The 19,069-nt window shown below is 52.3% G+C and overlaps 1 protein-coding gene across 6 annotated transcripts in view; it reads right to left on the reverse strand.

The window, feature by feature from the left end:
- Positions 1 to 19,069, reverse strand: part of LOC119957094 (pancreatic secretory granule membrane major glycoprotein GP2-like) — a 265,465-nt gene that overhangs the window by 28,764 nt on the left and 217,632 nt on the right. For 3 of the 6 annotated variants that reach the window (XM_038784780.1, XM_038784783.1, XM_038784784.1), the window contains exon 3: positions 17,772 to 17,916. The exons of the other annotated variants lie outside the window; for them this stretch is intronic. In XM_038784780.1, the coding sequence (XP_038640708.1) occupies positions 17,772 to 17,916 (145 nt within the window). The remainder of the gene's footprint in view (positions 1 to 17,771; positions 17,917 to 19,069) is intronic. 6 annotated transcript variants of the gene reach the window in all.

A 19,069-nucleotide genomic window follows, 5' to 3' on the forward strand; every position in this document is an offset into this window, starting at 1 on the left:
CGGGAGAGAGAGAGACGGGGATATTCCCGTGAGCGGGAGAGAGAGATGGAGATATTCCCGGGAGCAGGAGAGAGAGAGAGAAATGGAGATATTCCCGGGAGCAAGAGAGAGAGAGAGAGATGGAGATATTCCCGGGAGCGGGAGAGAGAGAGAGAGAGAGGGGGATATTCCCGGGAGCGGGAGAGAGAGAGAGAGACGGAGATATTCCCAGGAGCGGGAGAGACAGAGAGAAAGAGACAGGGACAATCCCAGGAGCGGGAGAGAGAGAGACGGGGATATTCCCGGGAGTGGGAGAGAGAGAGAGACGGGGATATTCCCGTGAGCGGGAGAGAGAGAGAGACGGGGTTATTCCCGGGAGCGGGAGAGAGAGAGAGACGGAGATATTCCCGGGAGTGGGAGAGAGAGATGGAGATATTCCCGGGAGCAGGAGAGAGAGAGAGAGAGATGGAGATATTCCCGGGAGCGGGAGTGAGAGAGGGAGAGAGAGAGACGGGGATATTCCCGGGGATGTGAGAGAGAGAGACAGGGATATTCCCGGGAGCGGGAGAGAGAGAGAGAGACGGGGCTATTCCCGGGAGTGGGAGAGAGAGATGGAGATATTCCAGGGAGCAGGAGAGAGAGAGAGAGATGGAGATATTCCCGGGAGCGGGAGAGAGAGAGAGAGAGAGAGACGGGGATATTCCCGGGAGCGGGAGAGAGAGAGAGACGGAGATATTCCCGGGAGCGGGAGAGAGAGAGAGAGAGAGAGAGAGAGACGGGGATATTCCCGGGAGCGGGAGAGAGAGAGAGAGAGAGAGAGACGGAGATATTCCCGGGAGCGGGAGAGAAAGAGACAGAGAGAGAGAGAAGGAGATATTCCCGGGAGTGGGAGAGAGAGATGGAGATATTCCCGGGAGAGGGCGAGAGAGAGAGACAGGGATATTCCCGGGAGTGGGAGAGAGAGAGAGAGAGAGAGAGAGAGAGACGGAGATATTCCCGGGAGCGGGAGAGAGAGAGAGACGGGGATATTCCCGGGAGCGGGAGAGAGAGAGATGGGGATATTCCCGGGAGTGGGAGAGAGAGATGGAGATATTCCAGGGAGCAGGAGAGAGAGAGAGAGAGATGGAGATATTCCCGGGAGCGGGAGAGAGAGAGAGAGAGATGGGGATATTCCCGGGAGAGGGAGAGAGAGAGAGACAGGGATATTCCCGGGAGCGGAGAGATGGGATATTCCCGGGAGCGGGAGAGAGAGAGACGGGATATTCCCGGGAGTGGGAGAGAGAGAGAGAGAGACGGGGATATTCCCGGGAGCGGGGAGAGAGAGACGGGAATTTTCCCAGGAGAGAGAGAGAGAGAGAGAGACGGAGATATTCCCAGGAGCGGGAGAGACAGAGAGAGAGACAGGGACAATCCCAGGAGCGGGAGAGAGAGAGAGACGGAGATATTCCCGGGAGTGGGAAAGAGAGAGACGGGGATATTCCCGGGAGCGGGAGAGAGAGAGAGACGGGGTTATTCCCGGGAGTGGGAGAGAGAGAGAGAGAGACGGGGATATTCCCGGGAGCGGGAGAGAGAGAGAGAGACGGGGCTATTCCCGGGAGTGGGAGAGAGAGATGGAGATATTCCCGGGAGCAGGAGAGAGAGAGAGATGGAGATATTCCCGGGGTGGGAGAGAGAGTGAGACGGGGATATTCCCGGGAGCGGGAGAGAGAGAGAGAGAGACGGGGCTATTCCCGGGAGAGGGAGAGAGAGATGGAGATATTCCCGGGAGCAAGAGAGAGAGAGAGAGAGAGAGACGGGGATATTCCCGGGAGCGGGAGAGAGAGAGAGACCGAGATATTCCCAGGAGCGGGAGAGAGAGAGAGACGGGGATATTCCCGGAGCGGAAGAGAGAGAGAGAGAGAGAGAGACGTGGATATTCCCGGGAGCGGGAGAGAGAGAGAGAGACGGGGATATTCCCGGGAGCGGGAGAGAGAGAGAGAGACGGGTATATTCACGGAACGGAGTGGGAGGGAGAGATGGAGATATTCCCGGGAGCAGGAGAGAGAGAGAGAGAGACGGAGATATTCCCGGGAGCGGGAGAGAGAGAGAGACGGGGATATTCCTGGGAGCGGGAGAGAGAGAGACGGGGATATACCCGGGAGTGGGAGAGAGAGATGGAGATATTCCAGGGAGCAGGAGAGAGAGAGAGAGATGGAGATATTCCCGGGAGCGGGAGAGAGAGAGAGAGAGATGGGGATATTCCCGGGAGAGGGAGAGAGAGAGACAGGGATATTCCCGGGAGTGGGAGAGACGGGGAAATTCCCGGGAGCGGGAGAGAGAGAGACGGGATATTCCCGGGAGCGGGAGAGAGAGAGAGAGAGACGGGGATATTCCCGGGAGCGGGAGAGAAAAACAACGGGGATATTCGCCGGAGCGGGAGAGAGAGAGAGAGAGAGAGACGGAGATATTCCCAGGAGCGGGAGAGACAGAGAGAAAGAGACAGGGACAATCCCAGGAGCGGGAGAGAGAGAGAGACGGAGATATTCCCGGGAGTGGGAAAGAGAGAGACGGGGATATTCCAGGGAGCGGGAGAGAGAGAGAGACGGGGTTATTCCCGGGAGCGGGAGAGAGAGGGAGCCGGAGATATTCCCGGGAGTGGGAGAGAGAGAGACGGGGATATTCCCGGGAGCGGGAGAGAGAGAGAGACGGGGATATTCCTGGGAGCGGGAGAGAGAGAGACGGGGATATTTCCAGGGAGCGGGAGAGCGAGAGAGACGGAGATATTCCCGGGAGCGGAGAGAGAGAGAGACGTGGATATTCCCGGGAGCCGGAGAGAGAGAGAGAGAGAGAGAGAGACGGGGATATTCCCGGGAGCGGAAGAGACGGGGATATTCCCGGTAGAGGGGGAGAGAGAGACGGGGATATTCCCGGGAGCAGGAGAGAGAGTGAGAGAGAGAGACGGGGATATTCCCGGGAGCGGGAGAGAGAGAGAGAGACGGGGATATTCCCCGGAGCGGGAGAGAGAGAGAGAAGGAGATATTCCCGGGAGCGAGAGAGAGAGAGACGGGGATATTCCCGGGAGCGAGAGAGAGAGACGGGGATATTCCCGGGAGCGGGAGAGAGAGAGAGAGAGAGAGACGGGGATATTCCTGGGAGCTGGAGAGAGAGAGAGACAGGGATATTCCCGGGAGCGGGAGAGAGAGAGAGAGACGGGGATATTCCCGGGAGCGGGAGAGAGAGAGAGAGACAGAGATATTCCCGGAGAGAGAGAGAGAGAGAGAGACAGGGATATTCCCGGGAGCGGGAGAGAGAGAGAGAGAGAGACGGGGATATTCCCAGGAGTGGGAGAGAGAGAGAGAGACGGGGATATTCCCGGGAGCGGGAGAGAGAGAGAGACAGTGACGGGGATATTCCCGGGAGCGGGAGAGAGACGAGGATATTCCCGCGAGCGGGAGAGAGAGAGAGAAGGGGATATTCCCAGGAGCGGGGGAGAGAGAGATAGAAAGGGATATTCCCGGGAGCAGGAGAGAGAGAGAGAGACGGAGATATTCCCAGGAGCGGGAGAGAGAGATGGAGATATTCCAGGGAGCAGGAGAGAGAGAGAGAGATGGAGATATTCCCGGGAGCGGGAGAGAGAGAGAGAGAGAGAGACGGGGATATTCCCGGGAGCGAGAGAGAGAGACGGGGATATTCCCGGGAGCGGGAGAGATAGAGAGAGAGAGAGACGGGGATATTCCTGGGAGCTGGAGAGAGAGAGAGACAGAGATATTCCCGGGAGCGGAGAGATAGAGAGAGACGGGGATATTCCCGGGAGCGGGAGAGAGAGAGAGAGAGAGAGATGGGGATATTCCCGGGAGCGGGAGAGAGACGAGGATATTCCCGCGAGCGGAGAGAGAGAGAGAGTAGGGGATATTCCCAGGAGCGGGGGAGAGAGAGAGAGAAAGGGATATTCCCGGGGAGCAGGAGAGAGAGAGAGACGGAGATATTCCCGGGAGCGAGAGAGAGATGGAGATACCCGGGAGCAGGAGAGAGAGAGAGATGGAGATATTCCCGGGAGCGGGAGAGAGAGAGAGAGAGAGAGAGACGGGATATTCCCGGAAGCGGGAGCGAGAGAGAAACGGAGATATTCCAGGGAGCGGGAGAGAGAGAGAGACGGGGATATTCCCGGGAACGGAGAGAGAGAGAGAGAGAGACGGGGATATTCCCGGGAGCGGGAGAGAGAGAGAGAGAGAGAGAGAGAGATGGAGATATTCGCGGGAGCGGGAGAGAGAGAGAGACGGGGATATTCCCGGGAGCGGGAGAGAGAGAAACAGAGAGAGAGAGAAGGAGATATTCCCGGGAGTGGGAGAGAGAGATGGAGATATTCCCGGAGTGGGCGAGAGAGAGAGACACAGGGATATTCCCGGGAGCGTGAGAGAGAGAGAGAGAGAGAGAGAGAGACGGAGATATTCCCGGAAGCGGGAGAGAGAGAGACAGGGATATTCCCGGGAGCGGGAGAGAGAGAGAGACGGGGATATTCCCGGGAGTGGGAGAGAGAGATGGAGATATTCCAGGGAGCAGGAGAGAGAGAGAGATGGAGATATTCCCGGGAGCGGGAGTGAGAGAGAGATGGGATTATTCCCGGGAGAGGGAGAGAGCGAGAGACAGGGATATTCCCGGGAGCGGGGGAGCGAGAGAGACGGGGATATTCCCGGGAGCGGGAGAGAAAGAGAGAGAGACGGGGATATTCCCGGGAGCGGGGAGAGAGAGACAGACGGGGATATTCCCCGGAGCGGGAGAGAGAGAGAAAGAGAGACGGAGATATTCCCAGGAGCGGGAGAGACAGAGAGAAAGAGACAGGGACAATCCCAGGAGCGGGAGAGAGAGAGAGACGGAGATATTCCCGGGAGTGGGAAAGAGAGAGACGGGGATATTCCCGGGAGTGGGAGAGAGAGCGAGACAGGGTTATTCCCGGGAGCGGGAGAGAGAGAGAGACGGAGATATTCCCGGGAGTGGGAGAGAGAGAGAGAGAGACGGGGATATTCCCGGGAGCGGAGAGAGAGAGAGAGAGAGACGGGACTATTCCCGGGAGTGGGAGAGAGAGATGGAGATATTCTCGGGAGTGGGAGAGAGAGAGAGCGAGAGAGAGAGACGGGGATATTCCCGGGAGCTGGAGAGAGAGAGAGAGACGGGGCTATTCCCGGGAGAGGGAGAGAGAGATGGAGATATTCCCGGGAGCAGAGAGAGAGAGAGAGAGACGGGGATATTCCCGGGAGCGGGAGAGAGAGAGAGACGGAGATATTCCAGGAGCGGGAGAGAGAGAGAGACGGGGATATTCCCGGGAGCGGGAGAGAGAGAGACGGGGATATTCCCGGGAGCGGGAGAGAGAGAGAGAGAGACGGGGATATTCCCGGGAGCGGGAGAGAGAGAGAGACGGGGATATTCCCGGGAGCGGGAGAGAGAGAGAGAGACGGGTATATTCACGGGACGGAGTGGGAGGGAGAGATGGAGATATTCCCGGGAGCAGGAGAGAGAGAGAGAGAGACGAAGATATTCCCGGGAGCGGGAGAGAGAGAGAGACGGGGATATTCCCAGGAGCGGGAGAGAGAGAGACGGGGATATTCCCGGGAGGGAGTGGGAGAGAGAGATGGAGATATTCACGGGAGCAGGAGAGAGAGAGAGAGATGGAGATATTCCCGGGAGCGGGAGAGAGAGAGAGAGAGATGGGGATATTCCCGGGAGAGGGAGAGAGAGAGAGACAGGGATATTCCCGGGAGTTGGAGAGAGAGATGGAGATATACCCGGGAGCAGGAATGAGAGAGAGAGATGGAGATATTCCCAGGAGCGGGAGAGAGAGAGAGACGTGGATATTCCCGGGAGCGGAGAGAGAGAGAGAGAGAGAGAGACGGGGATATTCCCGGGAGCGGAAGAGACGGGGATATTCCCGGTAGAGGGGGAGAGAGAGTCGGGGATATTCCCGGGAGCGGGAGAGAGAGTGAGAGAGAGAGACTGGGATATTCCCGGGAGCGGGGAGAGAGAGAGAGAGACGGGGATATTCCCCGGAGCGGGAGAGAGAGAGAGAAGGAGATATTCCCGGGAGCGAGAGAGAGAGAGAGACGGGGATATTCCCGGAAGCGAGAGAGAGAGACGGGGATATTCCCGGGAGCGGAGAGATAGAGAGAGAGAGAGACGGGGATATTCCTGGGAGCGGAGAGAGAGAGAGACAGGGATATTCCCGGGAGCAGAGAGAGAGAGAGAGACGGGGTATATTCCCGGGAGCGGGGAGAGAGAGAGAGAGACAGAGATATTCCCGGGAGAAGAGAGAGAGAGAGAGAGAGACAGGGATATTCCCGTGAGCGGGAGAGAGAGAGAGAGAGAGACGGGGATATTCCCAGGAGTGGGAGAGAGAGACAGAGACGGGGATATTCCCGGGAGCGGGAGAGAGAGAGAGACAGTGACGGGGATATTCCCGGGAGCAGGAGAGAGAGAGAGAGAGACGGGGATATTCCAGGGAGCGGGAGAGAGAGAGAGAGAGACGGGGATATTCCCAGGAGTGGGAGAGAGAGAGACACGGGGATATTCCCGGGACCGGGAGAGAGAGAGAGAGAGAGAGAGAAACGGGGATATTCCCGGGAGCGAGAGAGATAGAGAGAGACGGGGATATTCCCGGGAGCGGGAGAGAGAGAGAGAGAGAGATGGGGATATTCCCGGGAGCGGGAGAGAGACGAGGATATTCCCGCGAGCGGGAGAGAGAGAGAGAAGGGGATATTCCCAGGAGCGGGGGAGAGAGAGAGAGAAAGGGATATTCCCGGGAGCAGGAGAGAGAGAGAGAGACGGAGATATTCCCAGGAGCGGGAGAGAGAGATGGAGATATTCCAGGGAGCAGGAGAGAGAGAGAGAGATGGAGATATTCCCGGGAGCGGGAGAGAGAGAGAGAGAGAGATGGGGATATTCCCGGGAGCGGGAGCGAGAGAGAAACGGAGATATTCCAGGGAGCGGGAGAGAGAGAGAGACGGGGATATTCCCGGGAACGGGAGAGAGAGAGAGAGAGAGAGATGGGGATATTCCCGGGAGCGGGAGAGAGACGAGGATATTCCCGCGAGCGGGAGAGAGAGAGAGAAGGGGATATTCCCAGGAGCGGGGAGAGAGAGAGAGAAAGGGATATTCCCGGGAGCAGGAGAGAGAGAGAGAGACGGAGATATTCCCAGGAGCGGGAGAGAGAGATGGAGATATTCCAGGGAGCAGGAGTGAGAGAGATGGAGATATTCCCGGAGCGGGAGAGAGAGAGAGAGACGGGGATATTCCCGGGAGCGGGGAGAGACGGGGATATTCCCGGGAGCGGGAGAGACGGGGACTATTCTGCTATTCCGAGGTGTTCAGGCTGGGAGGAGGGGGGAAGACGAGACCTGAAAAGTGACATCAGAACAAATCTGTGACCTGATTGGCTGGTAGGGAATCTGCACTAAATTAAAAATTAAACATTGTTAAATTAATAAACATAAATAAATGAAATACATAATCGTAACTTAGAGGGGTATCTAAGCCTAAGACGGAGATACTGTATTTAGCATTTACATTTTACAGTTAGAATCTAGTGCTAGGAACACATAGTCTAACAGTAATTTTGTTTTCATTCAAGAAATATTTATTTTTTCATTTATTAATTAGTTGATGCAATGTCAGTCGATGTGGCAGGTCGGGAGGCTTCCAGGTCCTGAATGGCTACATCTGCAGAAAGTGCCCCCAATGGGGCTCCTCACAGACCGCATGGTTCGGTTGGAGCAGTAATTGGATGCACTTAGGAGCATGCAGGTAGCGGAAAGCATCATAGACAGCAGTTATAGAGACATGGTCACACCCAAGGTGCAGGCAGGCGAGAGATGGGTGGCCACCAGAAGGGACAGGCAGTCAGTTCAGGAATCCCCTGTGGTTGTTCCCTCTCGAACAGGTCTATCCATTTGGATACTGTCGGGGGGAATAGCCTATCAGGGAAAAACAGCAGCAGCCAGAGCAGTGACACCACGGTTGGCTCTGATGTTCAGCAGAGAGGGTCAAAGCGCAGAAGAGCAATAGTCATAGGGGACTCTATAGTCAGGGGCACAGATAGGCACTTCTGTGGACGTGAAAGAGACTCCAGGATGGTATGTGCCTCCCTGGTGCCAGGGTCCAGGATGTCTCCAAACGGGTAACGGGCATCCTGAAGGGGAGGGCAAACAGGCAGAGGTTGTGGTACATATTGGTACTAACGACATAGGCAGGAAGGGGCATGAGGTCCTGCAGCAGGAGTTCAGGGAGCTAGGCCGAAGGTTAAAAGACAGGACCTCTCTGGGTGTAATCTCGGGATTACTCCCTGTGCCACGTGCCAGTGAGGCTAGAAATAGGAAGATAGAGCAGCTAAACACGTGGTTAAATAGCTGGTGTAGGAGGGAGGGTTTCAGTTATCTGGACCACTGGAGCTCTTCCAGGGCAGGTGTGACCTGTATAGAAGGACGGGTTCTTCTGCATCTAAACTGGAGAGAATATATATCCTGGCCGCGAGATTTGCTAGTGTCACACGGAGGGTTTAAACTAGTATGGCAGCGGGGTGGGTACCAGAGCAATAGGTCAGAAGGTGAAAAAATTGAGGGAGAACAAGGGAATAGAGCCAGTATGGCTCTGAGGAAGAGCAGACAGGGAGATGATGTGTTGGGCAAGCTGGGTCTATGTGGACTGCATTTGATGCAGTGTAGAGAGAGAAGGCTTCCAACTTGATGAGAGGCACCACAATTTTATTTAACATCTAACTATATTACATGCTCAACTGTGGGTTGACACTATACTGACTTGACTGGAGACCTGAGGCTAGCCTGACCAGACTAACTGACTACCACATGGTGTTTGTACTAGCTGCTGCTCACGGGCTCTGACTGCCTCAGAGGCTGGATCCCGAGAGAGCGGGAAACCTGGTGCCATCTGGCTTTATAGTGGCCGTGTCCTGTCTGGTGATTGGCTGCTGTATTCTGTGTGCTCACTGGTCATCCTGTGTGTCAATCACTGCCTGTCTGCACTCCATCATATACATGGATGGATATTATGACAGGAGATGTTGCTGAAAGCAGCGGAACTGGTGGCCTGAAGTGCATATGTTTTAATGCAAGAAGTATTATGGGTAAGGCAGATGAAACTTAGAGCTTGGATTAGTACTTGGAACTATGATGTTGTTGCCATTACAGAGACCTGGTTGAGGGAAGGACAGGATTGGCAGCTAAACATTCAGGATTTAGATGTTCAGGCGGGATAGAGGAAGATGTAAAAGGGTGGAGGAATTGCGCTACTGGTTAGGGGGAATATCACAGCTGAACTGCGGGAGGAGCCTCAGAGGGCAGCGAGGCTATATGGGTAGAGATCAGGAATAAGAAGGATGCCGTCACAATGTTGGGGGCTTACTAGGCCTCCCAACTGCCAGCGGGAGATAGAGGAGCAGATAGGCAGACAGATTTTGGAAAAGAGTAAAAACAACAGGGTTGTTGTGTGATGGGAGACTTCAACTTCCCCAATAATGACTGGGACTCACTTAGTGCTAGGGGCTTAGACGGGGCAGAGATTGTAAGGAGCATCGAGGAGGGCTTCTTAAAACAATATGTAGACAGTCCAACTCGGGAAGGGGCTATACTGGACCTGGTATTGGGGAATGAGCCCAGCCAGGTTGTAGAAGTTTCAGTAAGTGAGCATTTCGGGAACAGTGACCATTATTCAGTAAGTTTTAAAGTGCCGGAGGACAAGGATAAGAGTGGTCCTCGGGTGAATATGCTAATTGGGGGAAGGCTAATTATAACAATATTAGGCAGGAACTGAAGAACCTAGATTGGGGGTAGATTTCTGAGAGTAAATCAACGTCTGACATGTGGGAGGCTTTCAAATGTTAGTTGAAAGGAATTCAGGACCAGCATGTTCCTGTGAGGAACAAAGATAAATACGGCAAATTTCGGGAACCTTGGACAACGAGAGATAGGCCTCGTCAAAAAGAAAAGGAGGCATTTGTCAGGGCGAGAAGGTTGGGGACAGACAAAGTCATTGTGGAATATAAGGAAGTAGGAAGGAACTTAAGCAAGGAGTCACGAGGGCAACAAGGGGTCACGAAAAACCATTGGCAAATAGGTTAAGGAAAGTCCCAAGTTTCACACATACATAAAACCAAAAGGGTAGCCGGGAAAGGGTTGGCCCACTGAAGGACAGGAAGGAAATCTATGTGTGGAGCCAAAGGGAATGGGCGAGGTACTAAATGAATACTTTGCATCAGTATTCACCAAAGAGAAGGAATTGGTGGATGTTGAGTCTGGAAGAGTGTGTAGATAGCCTGGGTCACATGGAGATCCAAAATTATGAGGTGTTGGGTGTCTTGAAAAATATTAAGGTAGAAAAAATCCCCAGGGCCTGATGGGATCTACCCCAGAATACGGAAGGAGGCAAGAGAGAAAATTGCAGAGGCCTTGACTGAAATCTTTGGATCCCCATTCACTTCAGGTGATGGCCCGGAGGACTGGAGAATAGAACAGAGAACATAGAACTGTACAAACAGTACAGGCCCTTCAGCCCACGATGTTGTGCTGAACTAGTCTGAAACTAAAATCAAATCAACCTACTCCCAATCATTCTAGTCCACTCCATGTGCCTATCCAATAACCGCTTGAAAGTTCCTAAAATGTCCGATTCCACTATTATAGCTGGGATTGCATTCCCAACCACTCTCGAGTAAAGAACCTACCTCGGATATCCCTCCTATATCTTCCACCATGAACCTTATAGTTATGCCCCCTTGTAACAGCTACATCCACCCGAGGAAAAAGTCGCTGAACATCCACTCTATCTTTCCCTCTCATCATCTTATACACCTCAATTAAGTCACCTCTCATCCTCCTTCGCTCCAATGTGAAATGCCCTAGCTCCCTCAACCTTTCCTCATAAGACCTACCCACCAATCCAGGCAGCATCCTGGTAAATCTCCTTTGCACCCTTTACAATGCTTCCATCCTTCCTGTAAGGAGGTGACCAAAACTGCACAATACTCCAAATGTGGTCTCACCAGGGTCATGTACAATTGCAGCATAACCTCACGTCTCTTAAACTCAATCCCCCGTTTATAAACGCTAACACACTATCGGCCTTCTTCACGGCTCTATCCACTTGGGTGGCAACTTTCAGAGATCTAGGGACATGAACTCCGAGATCTCTCTGCTCCTCCACATTCTTCAGAACCCTGCCGTTAACCCTGTAATCCAAATTAAACTTTGTCCGACCAAAATGAATCACCTCACACTTATCAGGGTTAAACTCCATCTGCCACTTTTCAGCCCAGCTCTGCATCCTATCAATGTCTCTTTGCAACCTACAACAGCCCTCCACCTCACACTACTCCACCAATCTTGGTGTCATCAGCAAATTACTAACCCAAACTTCAACTCCATCATCCAAGTCATTGATCAAAATCACAAATAGCAGAGGACCCAGCACTGATCCCTGTGGTACACCGCTGGTGACTGGGCTCCAGGATGAAAATTTACCATCTACACCACCCTCTGTCTTCTATGTGATAGCCAGTTACTGATTCAATCAGCCAAATTTCCCTCTATGCCTTACTTTCTGCATGAGCCAACCATGGGGAACCTGATCCATTGCTAAAGCCTTACTAAAATCCATGTATACAACATCAACTTCTCTACTTTCATCTATGTACTTAGTTACCTCCTCAAAGAAGAAAATCAAACTTGGGAGGCAAGACTTACCCCTCACAAATCCGTGCTGACTATCCTGGATTAAGCTGTATCTTTCCAAATGATCAGAAATCCTATCCCTAAGGACCCTTTCCAATAATTACCGATGATCGAAGTGAGACTAACCGGCCTATAATTCCCAGGGTTATACCTATTCCCTTTCTTTAACAAGGGGACAACATTTGCCTGTCTCCAGTCTTCTGGCACTATTCCTGTTGACAGTGAGGACATAAAGATCAAAGCCAAAGGCTCTGCAATCTCATCCCTCGCCTCCCAAACCACCCGAGGATATATCCCATCAGGCCCAGGGGACTTATCTATCCTTAGGCTTCACAAAATTTCTCACACATCCCTTCTGAATATCTACCTCCTCCAGCCTACCAGCCTGTATCGCACTATCCTCCTCAACAGCATGGCCCTTTTCCTTTGTGAACTCTGAAGAAAAGTATTAATTTAGGGCCTCTCCTATATCTTCAGACTCCATGCACACGTTCCCACTACTGTCCTTGACCGGCCCTAACTTCACCTTGGTCATTCTTTCATTCCTCACATTAGTGTAAAAAGCCTTGTGGTTTTCCTTGATCCTACCCGCCAAGGACTTCTCATGCCCCCTCCTAGCTCTCCTAAGCCCTTTCTTGAACTCCTTCCTAGCTATCTTGTATCCCTCAAGTGCTCTAACTGAACCTTGTTATCTCATCCTTACATAAGCCCCCCTTCTTCCTCTTGTCAAGACATTCAACCTCTTTTGTAAACCATGGTTCCCTCACTCGACCATTTCCTCCCTGCCTGACAAGGACATACATCTCAAGGACACGTAGTATTTGCTCCTTGCTCCCCAATCTTGCCTAATCGCATCGTAATTACCCTTCCCCCAATTATAAACATTGCCCTGCCGTCTGTTCCTATCCCTCGCCATTGCTGTAGTGAAAGTCACCGAATTGTGGTCACTATCTCCAAAGTGCTCTCCCCAACCAAATCTAACACTTGGCCCGATTCATGACCCAGTACCAAATCCAATGTGGCCTCGCCTCTTGTTGGTCTATCCACATATTGTGTGAGGAAACCCTCCTGCACATACTGGATAAAAACAGCCCCATCCAAACTATTCGAATTATAGTGGTTCCAATCAATATTTGGAAAGTTAAAGTCACCCATGACAACTACTCTGTGACTACCGCACCGATCCAAAACCTGCATTGTAATCTTTTCCTCCACATCTCTTTTACTGTTTGGGGGCCGATAGAAGACTGCTAACAAAGTGACCGCTCCTTTCCTATTTCTAACTTCAGCCCACACTACCTCAGATCCTCCTCAAACTGCCTTTCTGCAGCCTTTATACTAACCTTGATTAACAATGTTACTCCTCCACTCTTTTACCACCTTCCCTATCACCTTCCCTAAGAATAGCCAATGTTGTTCCTTTGTTTCAGAAGGGTAGCAAGGATAATCCAGGGAAACTTCCGGTGAGCCTTACATCAGTGGTAGAGAAATTACTGGTGAGAATTCTTCGAGACAGGATCTACTCCCATTTGGAAGCAAGTGGTCGCATTTGCGAGAGGCAGCATGGTTTTGTAAAGGGGAGGTCGTGTCTCACTAACTTGATAGAGGTTTTGAGGAGGTAACAAAGAATGATGCAGGTAGGGCAGTGGATGTTGTCTCTATGGACTTCAGTAAGTCCTTTGACAAGGTCCCTCATGGCAGACTGCTACAAAATGTGAAGTCACACGGGATCAGGGGTGAGCTGACAAGATGGATACAGAACTGGCTACGTCATAGAAGGCAGAGAGTACATAGAACATAGAACGATACAGCGCAGTACAGGCCCTTCGGCCCTCGATGTTGCACCGACATGGAAAAAAACTAAAGGCCATCTAACCTACACCATGCCCTTATCATCCATATGCTTATCCAATAAACTTTTAAATGCCCTCAATGTTGGCGAGTTCACAACTGTTGCAGGTAGGGCATTCCACGGCCTCACCACTCTTTGCGTAAAAAACCCACCTCTGACCTCTGTCCTATATCTATTACCTCTCAATTTAAGGCTATGTCCCCTCGTGCTAGCCACCTCCATCGCGGGAGAAGGCTCTCGCTGTCCACCCTATCTAACCCTCTGATCATTTTGTATGCCTCTATTAAGTCACCTCTTAACCTTCTTCTCTAACGAAAACAACCTCATGTCCATCAGCCTTTCCTCATAAGATTTCCCTCCATACCAGGCAATATCCTGGTAAATCTCCTCTGCACCCGTTCCAAAGCTTCCACGTCCTTCCTATAATGAGGCGACCAGAACTGTACGCAATACTCCAAATGCGGGTACTAGAGTTTGTACAACTGCAACATGACCTCATGGCTCCGGAACTCAATCCCTCTACCAATAAAGGCCAACACACCATAGGCCTTCTTCACAACCCTATCAACCTGGGTGGCAACTTTCAGGGATCTATGTACATGGACACCGAGATCCCTCTGCTCATCCACACTACCAAGAATTTTACCATTAGCCAAATATTCCGCATTCCTGTTATTCTTTCCAAAGTGAATCACCTCACACTTCTCCACATTAAACTCCATTTGCCACCTCTCAGCCCAGCTCTGCAGCTTATCTGCAGAGTAGCAATGGAAGGGTGCTTCTCTGATTGGAGGGCTGTGACTAGTGGTGTTCCGCAGGGATCAGTGCTGGGATCTTTGCTGAGAGATGGCAGATGGAGATTAATCTGGACAATGTGAGGTAATACATTTTGGAAAAATACAGGTTGGGAATATACAGTGAATGGAAGAACCCTCAAGACTATTGACAGTCAGAGAGATCTAGGTGCACAGATCCACAGGTCACTGAAAGTGGCAACACAGGTGGAGAAGGTAGTCAAGAAGACATACGGCATGCTTGCCTTCATTGGCCGGGGAATTGAGTATAAAAATTGGCAAGTCATGTTGCAGCTGTATAGAACATTAGTTAAGCCACAGTTGTAGTATAATGTTCAATTCTGGTTGCCACATGCCTGGTATGGGGGCACTGGCTGAGGAGAAGTTGAATAAACTTGGTTTGTTCTCGCTGGAACGACCGAGGTTGAGGGGCCGACCTGATAGAGGTCTACAAAATTATGAGGGGCATAAGCAGAATGGACAGTCAGAGGCTTTTTCCCAGGGTAGAGGGATCAACTTCTAGGGGGCATAGGTTTAAGGTGTGAGGGCAAGGTTTAGAGGAGATGTACGAGGCAAGTTTTTGACACGGAGTAGTGGGTGCCTGGAACTCGCTACCGGAGGAGGTGGTGGAAGCAGGGACAATGGTGACGTTTAAGGGGCATCTTGACAAATACATGAATAGGATGGGAATCGAGGGATACGGACCCCAGAAGTGCTGAAGATTTTAGTTTAAATGGGCAGCATGATCGGCACAGGCTTGGAGGGCCGAAGGGCCTGTTCCTGTGCTATACTTTTCATTGTTCTTTGTTAGCACCCTGGAAAGTGGACATATCCTCTGAAAGAGACAAAATGTATCCCAGGCTGCTGAAGAAAACAAGGGAAGATGGAACAGAGACTCAAAGCATTTTCACCCATCGACTGTGGCTGGAGGGGTAGAGCTGGAGATCAGGAGGGCTAATTACAGACCACTCCGCATAATGTCTGTGGTGGGTTCATTATGGGAAATGATTGTGTAAAATGATATAAATCATGGTTTAGAAAGAGGTAAATTAATCAAAGAGAGTCAGGACATATTTTTTCAGGCTGAGTGAAGTTTGACTAATTTGATCACATTGAGGAAGTAACATGGAGGATTGATGAGGGTAACGTGCATGATGTAATCTACATGGGGTTTAGCAAGGGTTTTGACAAGGTCCAACAAGACGGACAGGTCAGGATATTGGAAGCTGATGAGATCCAGCCAAAGCTGGATCCCAATTGGCTCACTATCAGAGCAAAGGGTTCTGGGTAGTGTTGTTATTGAGATTGGAAGGTTGTTTCCAGCGGCATTCCGCTTGGATCCGGACAGTTCCTCATGTTCTTGTGGTGTATGCCAATGACATGGAATTGTGGACATGATTAAATGTCTGCAGCAGAGATGAAACTTGTTGCTGTGGTTGAGAGTGAGGAGGAAAGTTGGAAACTGCAGCAAGATACCAATGGGCTGGTCAGGTGGCTGGATATGTCAGCAACACAACTCCATGTAGGGAAGTGAGAGGAAATGGGTTTTGGGAGGACAGTCACTGCAATGGGAGCGACCGCACAATGAGGGCTGGATATTGAGATATGTGATGGAGCAGAGGGATCTCAGAGTTTATATCCACTGATTCCTGATGACAGCAGGACAGAGAAATAAGGGGTGGGATTCTCCCCTATGCGGCGGGGCGGGGGGGGTCCCGGCAGGATGGAGTGGTGTGAATCAGTCCGGCGTTAGGCCGCCCCAAATGTGCGGAATCCTCCGCACCTTCAGGGGCTAAGCCCTCAGCTTTAGGGTCTAGGCCCGCGCCAGAGTGGTTGCCGTCCTGATGGCTGGCGTGGAAGGCCTTTGGCGTCACACCAGCCGAGGCCGTAGGGACTCTGCCAGCCGGCGGAAGTCCGCGCATGCACAGGAGCATCAGCAGCTGTTGACGTTATTCCTGCACATGTGCAGGGGGGGGGGGTCACTTCTGTGTCTGCCATCGCGGAGGCAATGGCCAACGTGGAGGGGAAAGAGTGCCCCCACGGCACAGGCCCGCCCGTGGATCGGCGGGCCCCGATCGCGGGCCAGGCCACCGTGGGGGCAACCCCCGGTTCCAGATCGCTCCGCGCCCCCCCCCCCCCCCCCAGGACCCTGGAGCCCGCTCACGCCGCCTGGTCCTGCCGGTAAGGGAGGTGGTTTAATTCATGCCGGCTGGACCGGCATTACAGCAGCGGGACTTCGGCCCATCGCGGGCCGCAGAATCGGCGGAGTGGGCCCGCCGACAGGTGCCGGAGAATTTGGCGGCCGGCAGGGGCGGGATTCACGCCGCCCCCGGCGATTCTCCGACCCGGCAGGGGGTCGGAGAATCCCACCAAGGTGCTCAAGATGGTGTGAGGAGACTTTCCCTTATTGGTTATGGCCTTGAGTTGAAGAGGAAGGGTGCTTCTCTAATTGTCAGACCAGAGCTCGCGGACTGTGTACAGTTCTGGTCACCACAGGGCAGGAAGAATGAGATCAGACTTGAGAACGTACAGAGATGATTAACGGGGACATTGACATGAATGAGAAACTGTAATCAGGAGGAGAGATTGGATTGGCTGAGTTGTTTATCTTTGAACACAGGAGGCTGAGGGGAGATTTAATTGTAATGTCTAAAATGGGGAGGAATCTGGAGTGGGTGGATTAGGAAGAACCAGTTTCCATTGGCAAAGACGTCAATAACCAGGGGCAAAGATTGAAAATAATTGTTGGCAGATTGATGGGGGGATGAGGAGGATAAGAGGGTTAGATAGGGTGGACAGCGAGAGCCTTCTCCGCGGATGGAGGTGGCTAGCACGAGGGGACATAGCCTTAAATTGAGGGGTAATAGATATAGGACAGAGGTCAGAGGTGGGTTTTTTACGCAAAGAGTGGTGAGGCCGTGGAATGCCCTACCTGCAACAGTAGTGAACTCGCCAACATTGAGGGCATTTAAAAGTTTATTGGATAAGCATATGGATGATAAGGGCATAGTGTAGGTTAGATGGCCTTTAGTTTTTTTCCATGTCGGTGCAACATCGAGGGCCGAAGGGCCTGTACTGCGCTGTATCGTTCTATGAATCTTTTCACCCACAGGGCGGTGTGAACCGCACAATCTGACAGAGCCAGAAGGGGGCGCCCTGCTTCTTCAACCAGCATGGAGATAATGGATCGAATGGCCTCGTTCTGCACCGTGAATCTTTCCACGTTCACAAATATTTCCCCCGATCCCAGCAAGTACCTTTACTCTCTATCTCAGTGCTCCCTTCCTGGGAATCTCCCATTATTCCCCATGTTTCACTCTGTAGAATCCACATCTTCCCTTTCCCAGGATTCACTCCCTGCCCCATTGCTCTGAATAATGATCCCAGTTTCTCTGAAGTTTCACTGATGAGTTTAATTTAGTTTCCCCCTGGACTTACCCCATGAATCTGTACCATCCAGTAGTAAGGTTTTTATCACATTTCAAACTAGAACAGCCAGTATTACCACACTTTGTGCTTCTCCATGGCTGGTTCAGGACTGTGTGATTCACACACGGGTCGGCAGACAATAAATGGCAGCAATCTGTAAAGATTGTAAAGATAAAGTTTAGGAAATGTTCCACACTGACTCGTATCCATTGAACATTAAAAACCTCCGTTTCACCCACTGCTCTGCTATCAAATCCCTGAAATGAAAGCGGGAATCTCTGCTCCTTCCCGAGACCAGCACCCGGACCCCTCACCCTCACCCCCCGACTCCCAGCTCCATCAAACATCAGACTTTGGCTCGATTCACTAATTGGGAATGTTCCATTGGGAGCAGGTTTAGCCGCATGTTTCCGAGTACTCACCATGCCGAGACACACATGGATATACAACGTGACTCGCGCTGTATATGGAGCCTCAGCGGGGAACACGTGGCCGAGGCTGCACACAGCCCCGTTTTGTACATCAGGGAGCTCCGCTCGCCAGAACTCCCCAGTGTAGCGAGAGAGCGGGAAGCCAACTTCAAATGGCATAGCCAAGGTACCCAGGTGGCACAGCCAGGGTGCCCAGGTGGCACGGCCAGGGTAACCAGGTGGCCCGGCCAGGGTACCCAGGTGGCACAGCCAGGGTGCCCAGGAGGCACAGCCAGGGTGCCCAGGTGGCACAACCAAGGTACCCAGGTGGCACAGCCAAGGTACCCAGGTGGCACAGCCAGGGTGCCCAGGTGGCACGGCCAGGGTGACCAGGTGGCCCAGCCAGGGTGCCCAGGTGGCACAGCCAAGGTACCCAGGTGGCCCAGTCAGGGCCCCAGGAGGCACAGCCAGGGTGCGCAGGTGGCACAGCCAAGGCACCCAGGTGGCACTAGTGCCAGGGTACCTCTCTGCCCAAAGGTCATGCATCTGAGGATCTCCAATCCCCTGGGAGACTCTCCTCCCCCCACCAAGTACCATTGGATCTGGGTCCCGATTGTGGGTCCAGTGCTGAATAGCGCTCGCCCGAGGTCTCCAAGCGATTTTTCACATTGCTCAGCAAAGGTTTATACCAACAAAAAGGGAGCACGATAGAAAGAGGGAAAATCGACCGTGGATATCTAAGGAAATAAGGGAGAGTATCAAATTGAAGGAAAAAGCATACAAAGTGGCAAAGATTAGGGGAGACTAGAGGATTGGGAAATTTAGGGGGCAACGAAAGCTACTCAAAAAGGTATAAAGAAGAGTAAGATAGATCATGAGATGAAATTAAAATGAAAA

This window comes from Scyliorhinus canicula, chromosome 25 (assembly GCF_902713615.1).
Source record: "Scyliorhinus canicula chromosome 25, sScyCan1.1, whole genome shotgun sequence".
Lineage (NCBI taxonomy): Eukaryota > Metazoa > Chordata > Chondrichthyes > Carcharhiniformes > Scyliorhinidae > Scyliorhinus > Scyliorhinus canicula.